This window comes from Echeneis naucrates, chromosome 24 (assembly GCF_900963305.1).
Source record: "Echeneis naucrates chromosome 24, fEcheNa1.1, whole genome shotgun sequence".
Classification (NCBI taxonomy): domain Eukaryota; kingdom Metazoa; phylum Chordata; class Actinopteri; order Carangiformes; family Echeneidae; genus Echeneis; species Echeneis naucrates.
In genome coordinates, this window is record NC_042534.1 from 16,123,824 (window position 1) to 16,151,116 (window position 27,293).

The following is a 27,293-nucleotide window of genomic DNA, read 5'->3' on the forward strand; positions in this document are numbered from 1 at the left end:
CTAAAACTTAGGTTGGGAACTTCCTCTCAGTATTTGGTGGGAGAGTGATCTGCAGTGAATCTAGGAGAGCAGCGAAATTCCCCTGATGTAATGACATTTTTCTGGTCTGCCATGTAAGATGTCACAATAACAGAGCTGGTGAAGAGTGGGCGGTGTGCCGATAGCTCATTCATCATCAGCTGAGTCAGCTGCAGCTCAGTGCCTCCACTCAATGACTTGCATCTGTTTTAGAATCAAACAGAGGGAAAATAAAGGGATCTGTGTAACAGTTGCCATACCTACTGATTTAATTCAATTTAATTCTTATACTTTATTTTACCCTCCAGGGACAATTTAAGGGTGTCGGTTTTCAAAAAACCCTCACAGGACTCTCACCTACGCACATAAAAACCATGTAAAAACCCAGAGCTAGGAACCTATAGGTTGTTGAAGTACGGTACTTGTTGCGATTGAGAGCTGGACAGCAGTATCCAGCGCTGTCTACTAAGACAAATACTGTAATATGTTTGGAGAGAAAGGCGTAGAAGTCAAAAGTGCATTTATTACAACACAAAAAGCCTATTTCAAGTCTGATACTTACAGTATATACATATACAGGTCAACATAATAACTAATACTTTACCTGGGACATTGTGACAACACATAGACCTTATAGACTTTTAGGCTGCTGGCATTGTTTCCACACAGAGGAATCCTTCCATCAAGCCAGAAGTTACACTACAGGAAGGGAGATGAAAATGACCTTTACCTTTTTATTAATCAGAAAGGTCCTTCACAATCACATCAGACAACCTGCAGGAGCTGCCTGGTGTCCTTTAGAGATGGCAGTCAGAGTCCACAGAGGCTTATGGCTTCAGTCTAATGATTAGTTATTATGCATCACTGTTTAACTCCCACTAGAGGTTGGCTACAGTCTGAGGCCAGGGCTTTCCCTTTAGCAGGGTTTTATTAGTTTTTTTTTTTGTTTGTTTGTTTTTTTTTTTTGCAACATGAGACATTTTCACTTAATCACAGATAAGGTAACATGGTGGAGTTTTCACATGGGTTCAGTATTTATATTTGAACTGGTCTACATAAATAGTCCTGCCACGGGCAGTTGTTGCAGCAGTTGGCTTCATTTTACAGACAGCGCAGAATGCCCTTCTTGTCTGCTCATTATGTGCAGTTACATGCCTTTTCATACAGACTTGTTCACCTCTGCCTGCCTCTGATCTCCTGTATGCGTTTGGCCTCTGCCTTTTGTCTTCTCTCTTGTTTCCTGGTCTTGCTGCCTATTAAGAACACTGTCTGCCGTTAGGGTTGTGCTCTTACCTCCACTAACCGGCATAACCATTTAATTAAGGCCAAGTTTTGCTGTGATTCATTACTGTCTGAGTTGTGTGCTTGCGCTCTGACAGCTCTGGACCTGCATTAATTATTTTTTAAGGGCTGGCGAAAACTGTCACTGAAAATAACTAGACTTTAAAGTTTACAGAAGCTAAACTCTAGTTGTGGCAGTCATTTTTTGGCTCGATTTTAAAGAATTTTTAATCATGAAAGCGCAAGTCATATTGTTGGTGTTTGTTTAGCACAATAGCTACATTGATTCTTTCTATATCAATCAACGGAGTGCTCATGAACCTGTCTGTACACCATAAACACACAGTCCAGCTAACATAGTGTTTCTGTCATATTCCAGACTGCTCTGGTCCCACCTCAGCATCACACACATAAACACACGCTGAGGGATCCAACTCAGTTGTCAAGGGCAACCTGTACGTGCTACGTCCCACAAGTTGCGTCACTGCTGCGTTCAAATCCAGTTGGAAATAATTTTCCTGCTATATCAGCGTGATTAAAAAAGACACCCCAACAAACTGACGTGAATTTTATCTGATCCCCACCAGCAACAGTATTAGTTCCACACTGCCCGAGGCAAATAAAATACTCTTACATCCTCTGCTATCGTCTTCAAATCCACCCAAAATTTAATAGAAAATAAAACTTTGCTTCAAACATTTCCGTCATGTTTTCCAATTATGTGAAGAAGTTGGATGAAGTAGATATAATGAACCAGCCTACAACACACGGATAGGCTGATGATATATTACTTTTTTAAAAAAATCAGCATTTGGCTTGTTGTACTGGAACAAATTTAGAAATTGTTTGTTTGTTTGTTTGTTTATTGGATTTTAGGGGGTGGGGGCTGCCACGCACAGGGTGTCGGAGTGCGGAGCGCAGCCTTGAAGGCATCACGCGGAGCATCTAGCAGGCAGCGCGACGGCGGCGGCGGAGCGGCAGCAGAGCGGTAGCCGAGCGGCACAGAGCCGCATCTCGCCGACACAAGTGCTTTAGAGAAACCCGCAGGAAACGCCGCTGCTGTTCACAGCGACTCCTGGCCACCAGCGGAGCAGCGATGCCCCGGGTCATGTAGAATTGGACTGTTTCTCTCTCTCTCTCTTTTTTTCCCCCCCTTCAAATCACATGTTCTTTTGCCCCCTTTTTTGTACTTTTGCCGAAAAGCCTGAAAACTGTGAAACCTCTCCTCACTCCCCCCCTCGTCCAGTCGCCTGTAGCCTTGAAGGGAGCGGTGAACTTTCGTGAAAACTACAAAAACAAGTGTCCTCTTGTCGATACCCGGTGTGTGATATATTTGGCCTGACAGCACTTGCGTCATGAGGTAAGAATCTCTTAAATGTTTGTATTTATTTATTTATTTATTTATTCAAAAAATATTTATGAATATTAGACAAGTGGCCGTGCGGGGAGGCGTTCAGGAGTCAGGAGTTGATGCAGCAGGAGGGGGTTGAAATAAAGAAAAGAAAGAGCTTGTGTGGCTTTATACCGTGGCCGGTTGAAATGTGCCGCTTGTGTTGGAGAGATGTCCGTCTGCAGTGCCACGTTAGCTTCATTAAGGAGTCCACACTGTCGGCTGTGACAGAGCCGACAGCCGGCCGACGTTTCCCCCAATCCCGTGCTGCATTTGCGGACGTGCACGGGTTTAGGAATGGCGCTGCCGCCGCTTCCATGCTGCATAACAGGGATTATCTTCCAGCACTGGTGATGGAGTTGCATTTGTTTGATACCACATTAGAACTGTCATGCACACACACACACACACACACACACGCGCATCGTACATGTATCTATCACTTCTTTCGTGTATGTTGCTGCCCCTTCATCTGCTCCTAAAGGGGCATTTGGTGGCGGGGGATGACTGGCAAACGCCCACTACAATCTCTGCCTATGAGCACACTATGCTTCAAGCTTGAGTTTGTGCAAATGAGAAGACGCACAACCCACTGACTTTATGACACATGCAAAGTATGGCACCTATAGCAGGTAGGTTGGCATCCATAGGACACCCGTTGGTCTCATCTACTGTGACTGTGTGGGATCAGACGTGCAGTTGTGAAGCAAATGTATGTGTGTGTCTGTTGTGAAACATGGTTGGAGTCGTTGCTTTGTAGTTGGACATTGGCACAAAGGACCCTAAGCTGTGTGCCTGCCCGAAGACAAAAAGGAAATCTGCAAAGTGTTGATCAATACTGAAGGTCTGCGGCTGAAGATTCCTGCTTATTCAGACTCAAAGTTACAGAGTCAGTTCCATCAAACATTGTTAGCTTCTTTCTCCTCGTGAGATACCAAATCTGCTGTAACAACATTGTTGCTCGTAGCTGGGAGGTCCTAAATCATCTCTGAAAGCTTCACATTCGCTGCTATGTTACCACCTAAGTGTCAGGGTCCTGGGCTGGCCTTGTCCAGTGAGGACGGTGTGCTTGATGGCTGCCAGAGTAAATCACTTGAAGCACTTTTTGTTACTTCATGTAGAATTTTCCTTCCCCTCAGGAATGTGTCCTTACAAATGGACGCGTTTTGCTGATGGAGGCAGAGAGCGTGGTTTGACTGGAATCTGTTGGACACAGCAGATATTTCCTCCTGCATGGAGCCCTGAGCAACAGAGAAAGTTTAGCTTTATCATTTATCTGAATGTGTGACCTTGATTTTTTTTTTTTTTTTTTTTTCCCTGAGTAAATCCATGATCTAGCTTTCTGTTTGAAGACATGAAACATGCAGTGTGGACAGGGCTGGCCCCCTTTAAGAAAGCCCCTAATTGAATCCAGCTGTTGGAATCCCTCTGTAGTCCAAGCTGCACTTTAACAATAGATTTGTTTGTTTCAGAGATTCGCATGTTGGGTCCATGTCCCAGAATGGAAACCACCATCTTTTCATCCCCATCATTATTTTCCCCTCTTCCTCTATGTACTTACTAACAGCTCTCTCATTAGCTGTTTGGAGCCTGGCGTGTTGTAGAGCTCATCTCTCCTCAGACGACTCAACATGGTCAAGCTACTGACGGCAGCAGCTATTACTCAAAGGGAGAAATGTGTGTCCAGTGTTAGTGTGTCTGTGGGGTGTAACAGGTGTGTGTGTGTTGTGGGCTCAGCTGTTTGGAACTGACTCATGCAGGACACTTGTGGCAATGTGTTTATGTGCCATACGGTTGTGTGGATGTGTCACCGGGCCTCAGCTTTTTGGACCTGTTGAGCACTTGCTGGAGGAGTTTGGGTGTAATATGGTTATTTACCAAAACTGAGGCAACTTGGGGTGTGAAGGTCACAGACATCACTGCTGGTGACACAACTTCTCACCAGTGTTAACTTTTCATTAACGTCGACTAATGTTAGTATAGTTGATGAGCTGAGAAGGAAGGAAACAATGCAATGTGAAGAACTAGGTTGTGCCAATGGTTCCTGAATGGGTCCAGTTCAGAATCCCATATTCAGATTCCTCATTTGATTAAATATGGGTTCAGGTAGATTCAGACATTTTAGCTCTAAGAGAAATTTCTGCAGATCTAATTGAGATGCTGTTTATTTTAGTTTTAAACATTAAAGGTTCCGTACAGGAGATGTTCATGTCTTCCTTGATAATAGGATATCTGGAACTTTCTGATGTCACAACAAAGCAGTCACTACCCCATGCCTCACCATCTTACCTTGTGCTATTTGCTTTTTGAGTGATCTGATAAAAATATTGCTGATGTCAAGTTAAACCTCAGAGAGAACAGTCAGCCAGCCAATCAGAAGAGAGGATCTGATCCTTGGTTCACACACCTGTTGTTCCTAGAGAGCCAGAGGGTTTTGGTTCTTCAAACCATAAATCTATCTTCTAATTATATCATATGTCTCCTGCTTACATCAGCCGAGCATTGTCTGGGTTGTTTTTAGTTTGACTGTGATCTAACTTTGTGCTCAGTGTGGTCAGGTGAACCTAACAGCCTTACACAGCCACAGGATACTGGAAAAGGCAAATATATACATTTTTTTGTTAGTTTGTGTGTTTTATTTTCACCACAAGCCTAGTAATAATGTACCTCTTGCTTCTAACCATCTGCTTCAGCAGTAAAGCACCTTCAGACCACAGTGACAGCAGCAGTTGACTTAATAAACAGACTCAGGCCTAGCAGGCTTTTAGCAGCACAGGGGGATGAATTTGACCCATTTAAGGTCACAGATACCTGGCAAGAGCACATTCCTAAACCATGAGGGCAAAAGTTCATATTTATACTGTTGGTGCGGTTGTTTCCCTGTTTTCTGTCAGGCCCACATGTTACACTGATGTCAACTTATCTTTTGGCCGCCTGATAAGCTGCACCATTGCATTGGCTCTGAAGTGTCATGGTAACAGGCCTGGACAATTGCTGAAAGGCCTCGTGTCTCCTGGTCACAGCAGGTTCACACCACAGATGAATGGCAGGAGGTGAGGCTGGGAACTTTTTTTTTTTTTTTAATCTATGCTAAGTGTAGCAGCCCGGGTCAGTGTGGTGTTTACTGATTGTGCCTACCTACTGTATGTTATCACATCAAATGAGCTATTAATGAGGTCAGCCTCAGTTTGAATACACTCATCATGTACAATAATGTTGATTTAAAAGGTTTGAGGCACAGTCACTGCTAGAGTTTTATTGTATCTAGAGCAAGAGAGACACCTGCGCAGTCAGAGAGTAGCTGATAAACGGACTAATAGATCATGGAGCTGCAATATTATTTAAGGTCTGTGACTTCATTATCTCTCCACATACCAACCTCACTTGCAGTTTAAGTCAATACTGGAGTCTTTGTTGATAACTCCTGGGCTTTGTCTCTCAAGGTACGTAGATGGCAAAGATGGGGAATAAAGATGAATTCAGCATCTGTTTTTAAAGAGAGACCTGACTCCGCCAAACTCATAGCAGGATTACTTGACCAACAGATTCTCACTTTTTTTTCATGTGCAGTGGCATCTCCCAACAAAGATGGAGTAAAGACATTTTCTACTGTAAACTTGTGTCACTGCATGGATACCACAAAAACAAACAGACTTACAAATATAAAATATATTTGACCATTTTAACACTTGCATTTAGTGCCAGTGGCATTTTAGAGAACTTTCCGTTAAAAATGAAATCAAATAAATGTTTATTTTCAAATTAAAAGAGAAATACACCATTCAAACAGACAGAGCTGCAGTAGGAGTGATGCAGCTGTCATGCACATGCCACGCAGATAGTGTGATCATGATCTTCCTTGAGCAGACAAGTATATGATTTATGTTCATAAATCTCTTCAGTCATCTTTCCTGTGTTATTGTCTTCATCCAGTGCAGAGACTAATCCAAGGCCCTCCATATCTGGTGTTAATCCATGCAGAGCCACCGATGTGACTTTATATCTCCCTTATGCCAGAGATGTGACAGTAATAATGAATAATTCATATGAGCTGTCAGATAGAAATAATTAAATCTGATTAATCATTTGGAAGAGTCTCAGTTGACCCGAACCAGGCAAGGCCATACGCTGTCTCCTCTCTGTCTGTGTCTCTGCTGCATTCACTGTGACTGTATCCACCAGGGAGATCCAGCTGAGAAATGTAAAGTGTACGTAAATGGGAGGATGAAGTTGTTGTGCACAAGCTTTTTTTTTTTTTTTAAAGGGGGTTAGAATTGAATCGTAGCCGACTCCCTGCCACCATCTGCTTCTTGCACTCCCCTTATCTCGCTCCACCAATCCATCCTTAATCACTCACTCTCTCTTTAATTTCCCACCAGCCTTTCTGTTTGCTCCAAAAAGGGCCAGGATGCTTCCTCCCTCCATCGGTTCTCAGACAAGTCCCATCCCTCACAGCTCATTGTTTTTCTGCAGATGCTTGGTCCTCCCTGGAGATACACGGCAGTGAAAGTTGTCACCTTTCCGAGTGCCATGAGCTGCGATCGTGGTGTGAAGTAGTTTCTTCACAGTAGTTTCCTGAGCGCACTCCCAGTTACACACAGCCACTGTCCTCCAGATGTGTAAATAACCATATATACACCACTTCCTGTACACTCTTATTCTTATTTATGAACCATGTGTAAATGAGATTTTGTAACCGGCTGAGTTAGATACAGTGAAGTGAAAATGCTACACAAAGAAGAAACACTAAAATTTAACATAAGAATTTCTCTGAGTTGCTGCATTCATTACTAACATTGTAAGTTTTACTGTTTACATGGCAAAATCAACAATTCGTACACAGAAACAATTGTGTACTCAGTGTTTTGTTTAGCATTGTTTTCATTAATCGTTGTGTCATTCTGTAAATTTTTCTGGTGACATTTTAATAGTTACTGTCACTATTTCAGGTGTCTTTGGCCTGAAGACTTTACGGTTGGAGTTATTGGTCAAACATTTATTTTTTAGCTCTGTTTCTAAATCAACCCAACAATTGGGAAAGCTGTGTGTGTTGACCCCCTCCCCCAGCCATGCCTGGTAACTTATGGCACATACGCGTGTGTATCCCTGGTTTTTTGTGTAGAGTTATATTCCTAGTTTTGTGAAACTTTGAGTCACTCATGACTGGTACTTCTGTGGAAGTTTTGCTCCATTTTTGGGAGCAGTTGACTAATAATGCAATTACAAAAGATATTGAGCTCGTCAACATCATAGGACACTTACTGTCCAACCTTGTTGAAGTTATGACTCACATTTACTTTCCAGAGTTCATTCCGTGCTCAGCGGGTTATAATGAACCTGTTACCACTGCCAGACACAGGCTACATATTTTTCCACGTCAAACAACAGTATTTAACTTCTGGGTCTACTTGACGTGTTAGATTTAAATTTGTCCTGTGTGCATGATTGGTGCTTTTTGCTTGCTTTAGAGATGCTCAACATTATGACTGACATTTTCTTCTCATATTGCCAAACTTCTCAACCTCAGTGGTGTACAAACACTATGAATGAGTCATGTTTCCATTTCTTTTCTTTATTTCCAGTGAATTTGATATAACAGGTTCATAGTCTGAAGCGCTACTGAAAGTTTCCATTAGTTTGACTAAATGAGGCTTGACTGGGAGGCATCTAATCTGATTACTCCAATTAGTGTTCATGTTCATGCACTTAATTTTCTAATGAGTGTGCATTCACGTAACGCTCTCAAGCCATCTCTCATCTGCATTACCAATCATCTCCTTAACTCAATTTAAGTGTCTGTAGGTTGGTAAGGGTTGTGGCTTTGGTCTTTAGTGAAAAAATTAATTATGAGAAGATCTAGTTTAAGACGGTCATTGGTATGGTGAAGTCTGGGTAAATTAAGGCTTTTCAAAATATCTCTGTTTATTTATTTTCGCAGAAAATGTCTTCTTGAAGAACTAAAGGCTGAGTAAAAAAATCTAAAGAAATGTCGCTGCTGTCTCTAAAAGCTTTTTCCTTAACTGCTCTCTCCATTAAAAACATTAGCAAAGCTCAGATTATGAGCCACAAGATCCTGTTTTGTTGTCCAATGGCCACTTTAGTTGTTGATAACTAGTCTTGCCCCCTCCTATGTGAAGGTTTGACCCATTGACATATCTTCCATTCATCCATTTTCTTCTGCAGCTCTGGGGCCGGGTCACAGTGGCAGCAGGAATAACGAGAAATTCCTGACTCCCTTTTCTCCCGCAACACTTTCCAGTTCCTCCTGTGGAACGTTTGCAAAGCTTGATGGGATATGTAGTCTCTTCAGTGAGGTTTCCTTCCCAATGGACAAGTCCAGAAAGCCTTTAGAGGAAGGAGCCCTGGAGGCATTCTCATCAGATGGGCAAACCACCTCAGCTGGCTCCTGTCAATGCAAAGGAGCTGTAACTTGACCAGAATATCATTGTGAAACCAGCCGCAGGAAGGCCAATCAAGAGGAATCAAGCTCATTGATCATATGGATTACATTAAGCCTTATTGGGACAGAGGGTGAATGACAACCCCTTAGTAGTATTTACACAACTGTTTTATTAAAAGAAAAGTTAGTTATCCGTTGAATACACGTTGACATTCAGATGTATAATAAGTCAGTTTATACCATGAAGACAAATGAGTGATAGACTGCAGTCATGATTCTCTTCCCCGTAACAGACAACAATATAAATGTAATATGAAGATAAAGCACACCTGTACCCTATACAAAGTAGAGTGTATAGTTCAGAGTGCAGCACTGCTCGTAAAAGCTCAGTCAGTGTATGTGATTGACAGGAGAGTTGTCTGTTTAACCTGGGAGGCTTTTCCTCACCGTCCTGAGGGTATGTGGCGCTGCTGTCGCTGACATCACTCACTGGGTTTGGGATTCAGAAATGGTGCGAAGCGGCAGAGCACTATCTGCAGGGTCAGCCTGATGAGATAAACTGTCCTATGCATTGACAGTCAATGCACGGACGTGAACAAGAATACAGCCACATCCGTCCAAATCAGCCCTGTCTTATCATTCATAATCAACCAAGTAACAATGATGTGATTCCCTCTGAGGTGTGTTGGCATTTTCAATATGTAGCAAAGACCCCACATATTTTAAACTGAAAGTTTTATCAAGGAAAAAACTATATTTCGTAAATTTTGTACATTAGTTGACACGGATATGTGAATATAAAGTTTTAATCTTAGTTATTTAGATTACATTTTCATTAGAAAAACATAATCTGATAAAATAATCCTGTCTGTGGGGTTTGACTCACTTCTGAAGATAGACTCTAGCGCAGATTTTGGCACTTATGAGCTGGCTAGATTTTTCAGCCTCTGAGGCTGCAGCTTGGTTTTAAGTTATCGCCTCTACATAAACACTCCCACTTGAACTGATAACGTTCCTCGTCCAGCTCCCTTTACAGCCCATAATTTGCAGTCCGTACAGTCTGGACCAAGGAACAAGGAAGGACTCTTATCTATCTGTGGATAGTCGCAGATAGACTGCGACTGATGTACAGTGTTAGGCAACAGCAATTAAATACATCACTTTTTTTTTTTTAAACTTAAGAGCTTTAAAGTCTACACACTGTCATGGCTCTTTTTTTTTGGTATTCACTCACCATCATATTTGAGCTCAGTGTTGTCTCTGTTAAAGAGGCACAGTGTGACTCAATTTCAAATAATAATCTCTTGCAGGACAATAATTCGTGTACAATAAGTACACGAATTACAAGATTAAGTCTGTCTTAAGGTCTCTGTGAACTGCTTCATGATTAATACTCTGTCTCCATGATGGAAATCAAATTATAGTTGTCCTTCACAGCCTCAGTGAAAGGTAGAGTGAAAAATTATCCATCCCGCTATCCATCATGCAGTTTGGACAGAGTTTTGATAAGTTGTTCTGGTCCTGCTATTAAAGAAAACATCGTCAATGAAAGCACAATTAAAAGAGCCCAGATTGTTACAACTTGTTGGTAGTGAAGTGTTGATATCCATACGAAGATATATTTCTCATTATAATAATTATTTATATGGTTGTACTTCTATGCACTCTTGAGTCATAGTTACAACAGGTCTGTGAGCCAATCAGAAGAGAGGATCTGGGCTGGTGGTCTGACACGCTTGACTGCTTTGTGGTGATATTAAAAAGCTATGGAAGTCAAATATAAATAAAGCAGATTTTAGTGTAAACACTTAGAGAAACCAAATCCTACGTGGTTGGATGGTTCTGTACAGGTGGACTGGTTTCAGGGGCTTTGTGACGTGACATCACAAAGTTCCAGAAGTCGTGACAGCTGCTTTTAAGGCTCAGTTTTTGAATGCAGGTTTTGGGCATCTATCTGTGGACTCAGACCTTTGATACTTTCACCGTTTTAATTTATAAATAGTAGAGAATTTGCTTTATAATACAAAAGACATGGGTATCTACAGTTAGACAATAAGAGACTTTTCTAAACACATAAATAAAAACCAGTAAATTAACACATAATTGATTCACAGTGAGGAAACAGGCGCTCTACTCAGTCCCCTGCTGAATATCACTATCTTTAGCCTTTTGTTGGTTAAAAAGAAGAAGCTATTAAATGCATAATTAGCTTCCCTCCTCTTAAGATTACCTGCTATTTAGGATCATAATTGTTACAAAGGTCATGCTGTGTTTGGAAAGCCCCCCCCACACACACACACACATTCACACACACAAAGTCACACAAGCCCACACATTCTTCTGTCTTCAGTAGTGGTTGTCCAGCAACACAACAATAGAACCAAATTCAACTCTTTTTTTCACCCAGTTGTAGCCCTGCTACATCTCCGATGAGCCCGGAGGGAAGGTAAGATGGAGGGAGGCCGTAACTCATGGGAGGGAAGAGTGCAAAGAGAAAGTTTTGAAACATTGCAGCCAGGCCCCATTTGGCCTCAATAAAGAAGCAACCCCGGACAAGCCTTTCCATCTTTGTTCCCATGGACAATGGTTGTGCAGTGGGAGAGAGAATCATCTGACACATGAACTCCTCGCGGTCAGCTGAGCTCAACAGGCTGGCTGGAGGAGGGGGTGAGGGCGGAGCGTGGACCCAGGCCTGCCAGAGATGATACTTAAACCTTCTCGTAAAGAGGATGTAATTTAACCAGACAAACTGTTTGTAGTCCCACTGTTCAAACTGGATTTCCTCAATATCCTTTCCCTTCACAGTCACTGTCCTTTCCAGTGCAGGTCGGCACAGTTTTTCGAATCATTTTCTATCATGTCAGAGTTAAATTCTTTGCTCTTTAAATACATCAGTCATGTGAATGATGTCTAATACACAGCTGTTTTAAGATAGCAGCCACATTCACTTATCTACGCCAGGCCAATTTACATTTTCAGGGATACAGCCCTTGATCTTCAGATATGAGAGTTTGTTGGCTTCCTTGTGTGCTACATAAGGAGAGTGTTTGTATAATAGGATGACTGCATCTTCGCTCCCCTGCCAAATTGCATGGATTTAGTATAGCATTAGAATTACACACACATGCACATACATGGATATAGTCAGTCCTAAAGCAGGTGGTGTTGATTTTATATTAATCAAAATGATGGACATATTTAACCAGGCTCTTGGCAAACATCAGCTGTTTTCATTCATTTTAATATCTAAACCTTAGAGTCAAATACATACATGCTTTAATTTGAATATAATCTTGAGGGAACTCCACAGTCAACTGACTTCAACAAAAAAACAAAGCTGCTTCTGTGTGATTTTTTTATTTATTTTTTATTTTTTTATTTTCATGGAGCCCTGTGAATGCAACTTCATGAAACTTGAAGGAAATAATGATTGATGTTTCAATGGTCCTCACACTAATTAGTTCGATAAGACTGAGATAACTGAAAACATTAACCGCCTCATTTCAGCCAACCAACATGTATAAATACCGCTAGAGCAAATTCAAACAGTTAAATTGTCCACACTTATTCAAATTAATGCAATACATGTATTTGAATTCTAACAGATTATTCAAGTTTAAATGTTCATTCTTTTTTCCCCCACGTTCGAAAGTTAGGATTTTAAATAAAGAAGTAATAAACCTGCTGTGAACTCCACTTAACTGTGTCTAGTGTTTACAAGAGCAACACTCGCATCAAGTCCATCTTCATTCAGGGCTGCGAACGATTCAGGGTTCATGGTTTTGCAATTGCACATTGTCAAAACGGGGCACGCTCCAGGTCTCCATTGCAACGTGAGAACAGCACCCTGTGTGAGTGTTAGTGTGTTTTTGTGTGCGTTCGTATTGCTGAATAATTCATGGCTGGGTAAGGTTGCAGCCAGCTCACAGCAGCTCTGTGTTTACTTCACTATTTTGTTTATTTCTTTAGAAGTTAAGCTTTGCGATCTGCATGTGAAATTGTTAATTGGTTTTGTGTTGTTTTATTGGTGAAATGAGTAATGTAAAGAGCAGACTCTACAGGAGGGAGATTATAGCTGAGGATAGACGGCTGAAACAGGTGCTGTAGAAATATTGCCACATGATGGAAAATATAATCATGATTGATGATGTTTATGCCGAGTATGATTCTTTGGACTAAGTCATCCTTTCCGTGTGCATTTATGTAACTGGGTCAGGAGTTAAAAACAAACTGAATGAAGGGAAATCTCTGGAAAAGCCTGTTCTACCATTCACCAGTCAGCTGGCTTTGATCTAAACCCGGACCCACATGATTGTACAGAACAAACAGAGTTTACAGTGCTGGACAGCCAGCTGGGCCAGGGTGACCTCTTCGAGTCCTCTTTCTTCTGGAAGCTGCCCCTCATCTCTAAAAGGAGACACTTATTAAACTTTCAGAGGTCTGTGGTCCCACACTTACTCTCCTGACAGCCTGCAGCCACACAGCTGCTTCTTAGAGGCAGCCAGCTCATCACCTGTTGCCACTTGAGAACGCACTAACAGTTGTAGATATACGTTTGCTGTCAGGCTGACCAGAGGACTTTTAGTCCACTAATTACTCTGGACAGGTGCTGTTGTTGTCCTCAGCTTTAGGTTCTGGCCTTACTGTGTGGATGGAGCTTTGTCTTCTTAGCCACAGACTAGGTTGCTTTATCACAGGGATCTTTCTTTCCAAATCCTGTCAGCTATCTCTCTGTTAATGAATAACAATCACAAGCTGTATCTTGTGCTCTACTGCTGTCAGATAAGAAGACGAACAGTATAGGAGGAACATACAGGCAGATGGTCACACATCAGCTGTCAACCAACCTACAAACTATGAAAGTAGCTATCATAGACTATGTAAAGATGGAAAGCATCACAATGAAGCCAAAACATGGACTGAATATTAAAGGGGACATAGACGCGCTGTACTATCTATCTGAAAAATAATGCATTGATTCAAACCTGGTTCATATTGGACAGCATATTGCTATATCTGCACATGTGTTTTTGTTTCCTTGGTGTGGGTTTGAGAAAGGCAGACAGTAATTTTCACAGTGGATGGTAGTCAGATTATACCAGATTACAGCTCTCTCCACTGGACATCACAGAGGCCGCAGGGCTTGGTTGTTGTTATTTATAATTTTTTTTATTAAACCTTGTTCCTGAGCCTAAAATGATTTGTTTTGCTCACATGGCAGGGGGCTGTATACTTATATTAGGGCAAACAGATTTTCCAATCATTGAGGGTTACTTTGTGACTGCTCTAATTCTCCCCGTTTCATATAGAAGTTGAAGTCCTTTTTGTATGTGTTTGTCAGTAACCAGACAGCATGCTGTTGGTGTTTGTATACATGTTTGTGTTTGTACACCTGGGCTGTTGGCTCATTGTGTAAAATGTCAGCAGGAGGCCGGGTTAAGATGACAGTGAGATGGGATTATAGGGGTGAAACCTGGACTAGACGTCAATCTGTTTTACCAGAGCCGGAACAGACCTTGACTGGCCTGCTTTCCACTGCACGGCCTCACCTTACTTTGTTATATTTAAAGATGTAGCAGCATTAAAACGGGCACTAGCATATATTTACACTTTTGCTGTCACTGATATTTGATCTCAGGGGTCATCCACTGAGCCACAGCTATACATCTGGTTTTTCTTTGGGACATTTTAGTGACAATCAAAAGATTTTTATTTTGCTGATATCTGCTGGTAAGAGCACCAGACTAATATTGAGATCTTTTATTTATGCCACACTTTGCCTGTGAAGTCTTTTAAGGTTTATGTCCTTAAGAAGATATATTTGCAGTCAAAAAAACAAAACAAAAACAGAAAAACAAAAAAACAGCAATCTACCTGTTAACCCTCAGCTTTATAGGCAAATACTTGACATAAACATGGACAAACATCTTAAAACAAAACAAACAAAACTTGTTTGTCAAACATCTATTTGCTTGTTTGATCAAACACTCGATACAAACATGGACTCTAAAAAGCTGTGAATGATTAACCATCAGCAAGGGTCTGAAAAAAACAGTACAATAAATTTGCCTTATGGGAAATGCAGGATCCAGACATTTTGAAGTTTGACCCCTACTCAGTGCTAAAGGTCGGGATATCTGAGCCTCTGCCACTTATATATTTTTTACTTAAGTGCATTGTTGAATCACAAGCATCATTTCCTCTTTTCGTATTTGGAATAGGGGTCAAGTCAAGAAAGTATAATAATATCATAAGTTCCAAAAATAACAACCCTAAAACTGGATGTGGGCACAGAGCAGTGGTCAAAGTAGTTCCCCTTCATATTGGCTGTGTTGACCACAGCCTTGTAAAACAATTAGCTGTGTAGCTTCTGCAATGAAGCAATTTATAATAACCCAAGAGAGAAAATCCTGCTGTTCTTTTTTTTTTTTTTTTTTTTAATTATTTGTGCTGGAGGAACAAAATGACCTCTAGTATTCAAATCCAATTTAGTTGTTTAGTTTCTCCTCTATGACTGGAAATAAGATTTGCTCAAATGTGATAGAGTCTTGCTGTTAGCGGTGCTGTTTTATCAGTGTTCTGGTGCATCCACACATGTAACCTCAGGCAGCAGATGTCACTGGTAGTAAAAACTAGAAGAGGCTTATGTGGCAGCCTGTTATGCCTCTGCCAACCTAATGCCCAATACCCTACCCAGCTTTCGTGCGTGCATGCGTGCATGTGTGTTTGGCGGGGGCTGGGGGATCTAGCACAGGCTCGATGCTCTCTTCCTCTTCTCACAGTCAGCGTGGGCCTTTTACAGAGTCAGCTATTTGAAATGGGCCTTTTTGTATGGATATCAATGTGTGTAGCTGTTGGAGGCCAGCATGAGGAGCTCAGACTCTGGTTGTGGAAAACTGAAATTTGTGAGGAGTAAAAACAGGTGGCTGCTCTGTTTGTCCATCTGTCCTCTCTTCCACAGCAGCTGTCTGTCCTCCACTCTTTTCCCTCTCCATGTTGTTTTTGCTCAGGTCAAGGGTCACAGTGTGAATTTGTACTTTCCCATAAAACACATTCAGTGCCACAGAGTAACAGTTACAGTTAGCGTTCATCAGACTGTTTGCATATGTTGGCTGGAGAAAGCAGATCAGTCGTTTTTGTATTTTAGCATGTGTGTCTGTGTGAGATGTTGTCTCTGTGTACAGGGAGCTTTGAGAGGAGCTTTTGCATCAGGCTTTATTTTGTCATATTTATAGCCTAGGCTTGGGCGATTTTATATAGGGAACATTTAAAAACACAAGTATTTGTGAATTAGGGTAGAGTTGCATAATTAATTGATATATAGCTGACATCACAATATGTCAGAGAGTAAATATATTTATTTTTTTATTTATTGCCTCTTCTGTGTTTTAATTTAGTCTTGATAAACTCAGCGTTTCACTTCTGTTCTTCAAGTGTGAGATAATATCTTGCTGAAAATAGTACTCAACAAATTCACCATTCACCCTCAAGGAAAACTTAGGGTAGTGTCCAGGTGTGTGCGCGTGTGTGCGTGAGACACTTAGTAGTATATGTCCTATATCTCATGCTCAGTGAGCCAAGTCTTCTTTTATTAACACTTCAGCTCTGCTGGCTCTCTCTCTCTCTTGTCTTTCTCTCTAGCAGTCTCTCTCTCTCTGTGTCTGTCTGTTAACTCCCATATCTCTGTCTGTCTCTTTGTCTCAATCTAGCTCTCTCTCTCTGGCTTGCTCTCTGTCTGACCCTTCTTGTTTAGTTGCAGACTGTATACACTTTTATTCTTTAGTTGCTTTCTGATAATCTATGCGAAGGCTCCACCCAGTTTTCCCTCCAGCTTCCTCACGGTCTATCTTTCACTTTCAGTGGTGATTCAGTTTTTCCCTCAGTAAAACATCCCCTTCATCTGAATGCTTAATGGTGAGATTTAGGATTTATTTTTTGCACTTATTTTTCCTAATGAAATCGTGTTTGTGTGATGAGCACAGGTGCCTCAACTGCTCCTTGGCAGAACTTTAACAAAGCAAGCGCTGTCTTCATCGGCTGCTCTGCCATTCACTTCTCTCCCCATGTCCTTCTCATTCTGTCTCGCTTTTCATTCATTTATATCTCGCTCCTCTTCTCACACCTCACGTCTCAGTCACTTCTCTCAGCTTTCTCTGTCTTTCTCACGCCTACACCAACAGATGGGTTGTAGCTATTGTTTCACACAGTGGACACGTCCAACTTTTAGGCCTCTGATAGCAGCTATGACTGTGTTTGTGTGTGAGCTTATTGGAAATCTCCAGCTTCCTCAGCTCAGTCTTGGGAGTTATCAGTATGCTGGTCGAGCACTGCCTGGGGCTTAAAGCCGCAGCTCACTATCTGAAATACATCATCTCCACTGGAGGAGCCATCACTGACTGACTCACACACAAGTGCACGCAGCCAGACATGAAAGTGTATATTCTTGGTAGTGCTGTGTGAATATTAACACTGTCATCCCACCAGCTCGACTGATATCTTCTCTGTGGATGGAGAGAGTCTGGATAGTACCATCGATCCTCCGAACACATAAAATGTCCTCTCTTCACAACCTCTCTGCTGATAATGGTTCTCAATAAAATCAAGAGCAGAATCAATATTGTACCATGTATTAGCATTCATAAGCTGCACCTGTCTTGGAGAAAATGATTAATTAATTTAATGGATTTAAAACCTGATCGGAATCCAAATGATCATAATATACCACAGCTGAATACGTGGGTCTGCTGTATTTTCCCGTCATAGAAACAATTTCGGATGATTTTAGATTCGTGACATGGACCAGTATCCTGCAGTAAGTAATTGTACCCTTATATCCAAAGTAGCACCCGATGGTGGGTCATCAGTAAAGCTTTACCGGTGTGAGTATTAAGTTTTACATCTATTGGGCAAGTGCAGCAAACTGTAAGAAAGCGCAGTAAGCGATAAGAGTTTCCAACAAATGTGATACTTTGACATGTTAGGGGTTTAGGAAAGGATGTGCTGTCTGAGGAGATTGTCTTTAAGAAGAGAGTCTTGAAGACAGAGACGGACGTCCCTGCTCTCATGTCTGCAGCACCGTTCACTCACAATAAGGTTCCGGGTTTGAACTTCCATGTGCCACAGCTTCCTCCCACAGCCCAAAGGTGACATGCACATTAGGTTGACTGGTGACTCTAAATAGCTTGTAGATGTGAGTGTGAATTGTTATCTATGTATGCCAGGTCAGTGACAGACTGGTGACCTATCCAAGGTGAACCGCACCCACACCCACTGTCTGCTGGGATTGGCTCCAGCCCTGCTGTGACCCTTTAGGATACGATAAAACATAATAATATTGCTGCTAATCTACAAGAGGTCTGGTTTGCTACATACAGGTGATTTAACGAGATAAATAAATAATAATAAAAAAAAAAAAACATCACAAGCTTGCCAAGAAAACTTAGACCTCAGGAAGAGGGCTGTCAGTATAAAGTGAAAGGTTGGACTGGTTTTATGTTATAAACTGGGAGGCTGCGGGCTTCACTTCCATGTAAATGATAAGCAGCCAAGCAAACAAAAGCAAAGGGAGAGGCAAGTGAGGAGGAGGAGGAGGAGGAGGAGGAAGGAGCTGGCAGCTTCATCAGGGGTTTTTGTTTCTTTTGCTGATGCTTTTGCTGAGCTCCTGTTGTCTTTGTGAAATTCCTGCACCAGCAGTGCATATAAATACTGGGACTACGCTTTTCATTGCTGTTTCTTAAGGGACTTAAGGGAGGCAGGTCTGGGTTTTGCTGCCATGCAGTTAGTGATGATGCACGTCAGATAACCGGTTTGCTTTTATTCCCAATGTAATGGGGTGACAAACAGATGTTAAAAATGGGCTGGCAGCCAAATTTTACCCTCACCAGTTTGTGGTGTCTGTCAGCAGGAGATCTCAGAAACTGTAGATTTGGGATTTGGTGACAGTCTGGATCTGGGGTTCCTGCCAAGAAAAGCTAGCGAAGCTGTCTTGGTTTTTACTTTATTTTCTCACACTTCAACCTATCCTGTTACTTATTACTGGTTTCTTCAGTAATTAATGAGATTGGCCTCTTAAGGAGTAAAACCTATCCTCTGAGCACTTTGATGTGTGGGTGCCTGCTGGATTGTGTTTCAATTTAACCACTGCTGTGGCTTTTCCGTCCTGGTCCTCACTGACTCACTGGAATCTGCTGGAGAGGAGGAAAGAAAGCAAATAAGAATTTAGCTGTTGTCTCATGAATCTTTGTGTGAGCAGATAGCTGAGGTCAGTTTTTCCACTGCGGTGGGATTGGGGTTGCAATAATTCTTGCATCAACTCCGCTATGTCCACACATGCACTGTGTCTTTCCATTGCCTGTCAAGGGTTCATAAAGGAATGTGGAACAAGATATTACCCCCCCGCCTTCCCCCACATGCACACACAGAGTCCTAATGCCTCTTCAGGTGATGGTTTGTGTTCAGACGTCACTGCGCCAGGTCAGTCTCATCTGGACTTGGTCACCTCACCAACAACCTAAAGTAGGTCCTACTTTTAATTTTACCATTCATAAGAAAGTACAAACTTGGAAAACTCTGGGGAAAAAGGAGGAAAACTATGTAAATAACAAAGCAAATATTTTAAGTACTTTAATACTACAAAAAACACCAAAACAACCATAATTTATAATAATAATCCTACAAAAACAAGAAAACAATCATTATTTACAATATTAATACTACAAAAAACATTGCTATTAATTGTACAAACATTAAATCACCTCAAAAGGGTTTTCTTCTTTATTTGTTCTATTCAGCATTAAAATAAAAACAAGAGAAGTGGGGTGATGAACTCAGATTCATCTGGTGGGACTTCAACAGCTGGTTTGAGGCTTCTTCACAGCAGCGTACCTTTTGTAATAAGAAAGGGATAAACGTCTGAGCTGGTGTTGTAACAGCAGTGTTTGTGCTGCACTTTTCCCAAAAGTTGGAAAGCGTGAAAGAAATCAAAATTCTAAAACAGTCAGCTTTTACAAAGAGGCCCAACAAAATAATTAATGGAGACTAGCAGTGCTGAGCCTTTTAAAAAACATTGTCAGCTAAAAGCACAATATATAAGTAGTGAAACAGCTTCCTCTCCTGTCTGTAGGCAGCATTTCCCCTCGCCTCTCCACAATCAGTCAGCTTGTTAGCAGTCTCTGTCCTCTCTCACCACTCCACAGCGGCAGACTGGATCCAGGTCTATGGTCTCTGAGACTTGACGATACCATGATCGGGAGCAGCTAAGGCTCAGACCTGGTGTGTAACTCTCACTGGACCCGAGGAGTGAAGCTCATTGTTGATCCAACAGTTCTCCTCTAGATTAATTATCTGTAATCTGTTTGTGTTTTTTTTTTTTTTTTTTTTTTTGCGTGAAATTTTTGGTTCTTCTTACAGGTTCTGGGAACATGCATGTTTGCTGGTGTGCCACTTTGATTTAGACTGAAACAACTCAAACAGCCACTGACTGACTAACTAGCACATCTTGTTCAGATATCGGTGTCCAGAAAATTTATTGGAATGATCCACAGACTTTTCTACAGGCATGGCGACCTTTCTGCTTACACTTTTTAATGCATTGTGATCTGCAGTTGTCAGCAAATGTTTGGGAAATTATATATTTTATTGGATTTTGTAATGAAAAGCAGTTAGTACAACCCCTGACAATGAACGCAATCCTTTCTGCCAAAATCTTTTTATTCCACAAACCTGAAAAAGAGTAATGTTGCCTTCAGTCACTACCTGGCTACCATAGCTTGAATACAGTCTATTCCTGATTCCTGACTCCTGAAGTTGTGATATTTTGAGGCATGCACAGTGTTTTTCAGACTAAGGGATTTACACTGACGTTGGTTGTGAGGGTTGTTCCAAAAGCATCTGAAGTGGTTCATGGTGGAGTTTGAGGTTTGCTTTGAATCATTGCAGAAGTCTGCCTCTTTTCAGTTGAACTTTCTTGACTGACTGCAGGACATTTGCATGCAGAATACTGCTGATATTTAGATGAATGTATTTCCCCCCTATTCATACAGTTGCTGGGTGTTTGTTTTGTTGTTGTAGCTAAAAACCTCATAATTTAGACTGCGAGTCCATATTATCCATGAACTATGTGTCCACATGTTATTCGTGACAATATCCAGTCTTTGCTGTGTAGTTTTAAAGTTGAGGTTTTAGATGCTTTCCTGGTCTTCACTATACACAGCGTCCTAAGATTGGCAGCTGTCTGCACAATAAAACGCAGAGGGCACGCGCGTCGGCAGTCCCAGGAAACGCTTGCTGAAAGTCCTAAATAAAACACCCACACACCCACACACTCACAAACAGACCCCTGTATGAGAGAAATTCCACAAGCTCAACAGAAACCGGCTGCAGAGGAGGCACAGGCAAAATCTTTTTTTTTTTTTTTTCTTTTTTGTTTTACAAATTTCCTTCCTCATTTAATATGATCAGGAAACAAAGCATTGGAAAACACTGGAAAAGTAGACACTTATTTCTGTTAGAGGGCCCTCGGGGGGCCGTGCATGTCAGTAAAACATTAGTGTGGCCCTGTCCTCCTCTGATGAACCTGGGAGACCAGGACGATATGCTTCTAAAGAGAGACATGCTTTAAGTTTCACACCCTCAATTCTTCCATTGTATAAAATATATTGATTTGCCCAGCTTTAATGTTGATAGTAGAGAAGGAATTAGCTTGGCAGGAGTTTCAGTCTCTGTGCCACGCAGTAAAACAGTGGCGGAAAGAGTGACTCTGCAGAGCCCATTTCTCTTTAAAATGATCTCCAGCTGACAGCTGATGAGTTGTATAACAAATGTAACTGTGTGTGACTAAAACATGTAATTTCCTTGGGGCTAGTAGAGGAGCACATGTATTCAATAAACTTACAGATGATAAAAAGCTGAAGAAACAGAGCGAGAGCTTTGAGACATTTCTTATTCATGACTCAGGATTTGATTATGCTCAGTATGTTCCACACACCAGAATGTAGCGAAAGCCGCCACTCTTGTGTTGCATCAGCCTCCAAAGCTGTGGATTCAGCTATATTTGGGCAAAACTTTAACGTATTTGGAACATTCTGGGCATATGGATTGGCATCAGAGATGTGGATTATACTACAGGATAAGTTCCTATAGACATTTGGTTCTTTGTCTTCTGCAGCAAATCTTGTTGCCATTTGAATCAGTCATAAGATGCAAGACCTCAAGTGAATCGAATTATTCATCTGAAGAACATGTTTATATTCTAAAGGCAGGCCTCCATGTGGTCTTTAATCATAAATCAGGTCTAGGTTCTATATCAATACAGTACAAGTAAACAGTAAAAGTCTGTATTGAGAAACTGAAGCTTAAGAATCCACCACCAGGACTGGACCCACAATCCAAGTCTTATCTAAAATCTGCTGTATTTATATTTGATCATGCAGAACAACGCACCAATCTTAATGTGAAATTTGGGACAGTGAAGTTTTAACTTTTTTTTTTTTTTTATATATTTTTTTTTTTATTTTTTAGTTGTACTTTCTTTTTAAAAAGGAGGTAATCGTTAAAGAAACTAATTGATTGCGCACAAACACTTACTGTTGATTCTGTAGATCCCTTTTTTTTTCTTTAAGACAGTGTTGGATTTGTTCCTTCAGGGCATATTTTGGATGGTCACAGCAGGAAATAGCATTAACAAAGGCTCTGCTTTTTAAAGTGTCCCACTAAGCCATGCTGGTTTGACAGTGAGTCAGCATGAACTCTGAAATCGAAGCAGCTAAATGGAATTCAGCCATGTAGGTCAACATTTCAACACATGACAAGTTCGCCTGAACAGGGAAAGATGATGTCACTGATTTTCTTATTGGCATCATTTATTTAAGATGATGTTTCCTTCTTTGGTAACCGATTTGGTAACCGATTTGATATCTATTTCACAATGACTTAACCTCCTGTTGGCCTGAACAATCCAACTACGTATTCCAGGCTGATGATGGGTGCAGGTCAGAATATCTATTTTTGTACATAGCAGATGAGTGGGGTGGGGGGGGTGGGGGGCTGCCTTCCTCAATGACCTGCCCCCAACTAAGGATCCATTGAACGCCCCTAGACTTCCCCCACCCAACTGCTCCACTTTTAACCATGCTATCAGTGAGGTTAGTAGAAATTGGGCCTTGTGGGTGGGGGGGTTTGTTGAGTACCTCCCCACTGTCCCTGTCCATCTTAACACCGGTCTACCCCTCTGCCCCCCCAACTCCCACCCCCCTGAAGTCAGACAGCCAGTCCCACAGCCAGCCGAGCAGCTGCTTAGTCTGACAGTCTTTTGAGAAAGTGGACTCTCGAAGAAGTGAAAGAAACCCTTCCAAATACAGACTTATTTTTGGGTGGAGTTCGGCAGATTCAGCCGTTACTGACGCCAAGATGACTCGTGACTCGTAAGTTTCAGCGGGGGGTTGAGTAGTACTGGAGCTACAGCAGGATTTCGATGTCAGGAAATTGGCATAGTGACGTAACAAAAGGAGGGGGACTTGATCAGCTGTGTTAAACATTTCCCTTTCCTAACGTTGCTCATCATCCCAGTATTATCACCTGTAAGGCAGCTTTCGCATCGACATTACAAGTTCTGAGAGTTCTTAAAAATCTATGATTGTGCATTATCCTGTTCTGTGTGAATGTCACCCTACTTTAATATCTGTCTTTTTGTATTCTACTTAATGTCGCTTCTCCCTAAGATGACAAACCAACTTTACCTTTTAGCACCATCCACCTATTCATTCATTATTTGGAGACCCTGTCTAAAAAAGCCTCTCACCAGATGAAGAGCTTCTGTATTTATAGAAATGAAGTGGCCGTTGAACTCCAGAGTCCAGTGAAAGGGAGTTTCTTTCTCTCTCTGTTAATGGATAGAATTTGTCTGTCCATGGAGCTGCCTTTTTATTTTTGCATTCAGGAAACATGTAAGAAGTTCTTTGCAGAGTGGCTCCCTCGGGCTCTTGTGAAAGTGTGTTCGTCGTCATGATGGGGGTGTTTTATGTCCTGTTATGATTATGTCTTTACTGTCGGCAAATTCAGCATCTGATTTGCTGAATCAATGTGAGTGCTAAGGAGGAGCTGTTACGGATAGGCCGTGTTTTCTTGTTCTTTTCTTTCAAGTCATTCAACATGACGTGTGTCTTTTTCAACATCAATGTCATCAATCAATCTACTTCTTAGACACCTTCAGCTCAGCAGCACATATGTTGTCAGTCTTGTTAAGGGTGGTGTATTTTTTAAAATTTTAGTCGTGTCTCAGTGTAATAAGTCAAAGTATTGAGACTTTTGTTGCTGTCATTGCCAGCAGGACGAGTTCACCCAGCAACAATGACATCATTGTCCAGACTGGACAACAAAAGCACTGCAGGTCAAATGACAGCAAGTCATATTTTGTCCTGTCTCTCAGAGAGGACTGTAGCATCCTGCTGTCTGTGTGTGCTCAGGCTGTGAATGGGTCACTCAGGCAGGTTTGGGTTTGGGCTTTTTAGACATAACCTGACACTTCAGTAAGAGGCAATCTTGTCAATATCCGTACGTTTTCTCAAATTCATCTTCAGAAGAGATGGAGGACGTATTTTTCTGGTTGGAACTCAGGTTGTTTGACATGAAAACCACTGGTTGGTTATTTGGTGGGTCACTCTAATGGAGCTGAATCATCATTAATGTACTGGATTGCTGAGCTTCATGACAAGGCAGATGCAAAGAATTTTCTATTTTTTGGAATAGAGCACTCCGCTTTATTCAAGCAACTCACCTTCTTATTACCTTTACCAAGGTGGATATGTTTGTTGGAAGGATAGAGTACAGGCCGGGGACAAGCACATTTAATACTGGGAAAGCTCAGACCCAAATACTGTGAATTTGAGTGAATGTTGCTTGAGATTGCCCTTGGCTGTTCTCTGCCTGCCCCTGTTAGAGCTGTCCTCCTCCTCAGTCTCTCATCCAGACGCTACCTGTCTACTTTGAAACAGCGTCCTGGTGATTACTAAGAAGTGTATTCCAAAGAGAGCAGCAACCGATAGCAACTCCAGTCTTAATGTCTTTCAAAAGGTCCTATTCATTTGTGGACACACCCACAGCAGATGGTCCTTGGCTGGTATCGTTCTGAACCGAATTCTCTCAAGTCCCTCACCAAATCCATTTGGGTTCAGGTTTCAGTATTGGTAACTGAGAGACTGCTGCACCGAGTGGCAGCCAAATCGAAACTCCAGACGCTACCGGAAAATGAGATTAACAGCATATGAAAAATGGGCTCTTTCCTGTTCTGAATTCTGGAAAATTATTATATTGACGATTTTAAATTTTTTTTATGTGAAACGAATGAACAAGATTTCAATAACTGAGACAGACAAGATGTAGTTTGTTTGTTTCAAAGCAGATGAGCATTAGTTCTTAAGTTTTGGGAAGTAACATCAACTACAGATATTACCGACTATAACATGTGAAGCTGACGTCTTCATAGAGAAGTTTGCTGTTACTTGCTCCAAAGAGCCAACGTTGCTGTGATGTTAGTCACCAGTCCTAGATACTTCGAACTGTATCTCCTCACTGTTGTTATCACCCCTGGGGCGGAAAGATGCACCAAAATTTGCTGCCTGTGTTGTTTCATTTTACTTTGCTACTTTGCTATTGGACGTAGCTAGTTCCTGCTGATTGTATTGACCTTTTGTCATTTCTGTCAGTGAAAACAGCTCTCAGCATTAGGTGAAAGTGAGAAGCCCGCTCCTGTGCCACTGCACACAGTGGAGCTTTGATAAAGATCAGTCTCCACCTGAGCATAGTGAATCCATTTCATTCCACATAACAGAGACTGGGCTGGTTTTGATGATAAATTGCATGTGTGTCCTGTGTGCCCCACAACATCCTCTAGATCTGTCACAGTCTTATTTAATTTCTGCTTTTATTAAAGACACCAGAAGTCTTTGGCTTTGTCCTGAATCACCTGCAGCACTAACACATTCAACATGATGTCGCCTTTTTGTAAGTGAACTCTAAATGTCATTTTTGATGAATTGCACATGGCAGAGATTAATTGGAAATCCTGCTGGGCAAGATGGGAATGAGAGTTTGTATGGAAGTGGTTTGCTTCTCACTGTGGTTGCAGGGTCAAGTTTTTGATGAGAAATGGGAAACAAAATGCCAGTGCAGCACATCAGCTACAGTTTCAGTTGTGCCCTCATGTAAAATGATCCATTATCATCCCGGTGCACGTGAAACCACACTGTTGGTTATTAAAGGACGGAAGCTGTGTGACAGTGTGGTCATGTTGAAAATGATGAGAGGCTCTGTGTTTGTCAGTGGGGAGTGTTCCCACCCCACCCCCCTCCGAGTGTTGTGTGATCTTTATAATGTGTTGTCATGATGTCTTTGTTGAGAATTAAATGCACTATTGTTATAAAAACACTGATGCTGTCTCAACACACCCCCCCGCCCACCTTCCATGCTTCCCCCACTCCCAGCAGCACCTGTTTGCCATTTGATATGGAGCTTATTATGAATTCATCTCCCCTGACACTGGAGCAGGCCTGTGTGTCTGCATCAGGGTATTTTATGGGGTCAGGCAGATTGTTGTTGTTAGCATGTAAGCAACAGTGTTTCACTGTCTGCTCAAAGACGCCATGACACCAATGGATGGTTTGTGACCTCGCTGTCATCTGATCATCTCCATCTTGATTTTGTCGTTATTGACACAGGACGTCCCAGTTGCCTGACACACTTGTGTAAAGCAATATGAATGGATACTGATCTCTTGGCAGCTGCCCTTTATTCCGATCAGTTTTCCAATATCATCCACCGTTCTTCCTCTCCTCCCTTTGTCCTCGTGTGTCCTTTTCCTCCCTCTCTCTGTTTGTTTTGTCTGTTTTGCTGTAGCTCTCTTCACCCGTCTGCCATCTCATTAAGGCGCTTTCCGCCTCTTCTACAGTCACCTTGGGAAACAATGTGCCTCTGAAACAAGTCATCCTTCTCTTTGCTCTTTGCCTAAAAATGACCCCCTCTCCTATCTCCAGTTCTTTACTTGATTAAGTTTAGTCATTCAAGAAATAGCCATTAGTTGTTTTTAGTGAAATACATAATACCCAAACCGAATAAAAACCACATCAGTTATATAAGTTATACAAGTAATAATAATAAAGTTATCAAACAAGACACATGAAACCAAGATTAGGCCTCTGAGACTGAAAAAAT

General features: G+C 41.6%; 1 protein-coding gene across 4 annotated transcripts in view; it reads left to right on the forward strand.

Moving 5' to 3' along the window:
- The first annotated feature begins 2,288 nt into the window (after positions 1-2,288).
- Positions 2,289-27,293, forward strand: part of enah (ENAH actin regulator) — a 91,190-nt gene continuing 66,185 nt past the window's right edge. For 3 of the 4 annotated variants that reach the window (XM_029496678.1, XM_029496681.1, XM_029496682.1), the window contains exon 1: positions 23,434-23,509. In XM_029496678.1, coding sequence (XP_029352538.1) covers positions 23,496-23,509 — 14 coding nt within the window. In that variant the 5' untranslated portion in view covers positions 23,434-23,495. Of the gene's footprint in view, positions 2,660-23,433; positions 23,510-27,293 lie in introns of those variants that run through there. The other variant, XM_029496679.1, reaches the window with a different exon arrangement.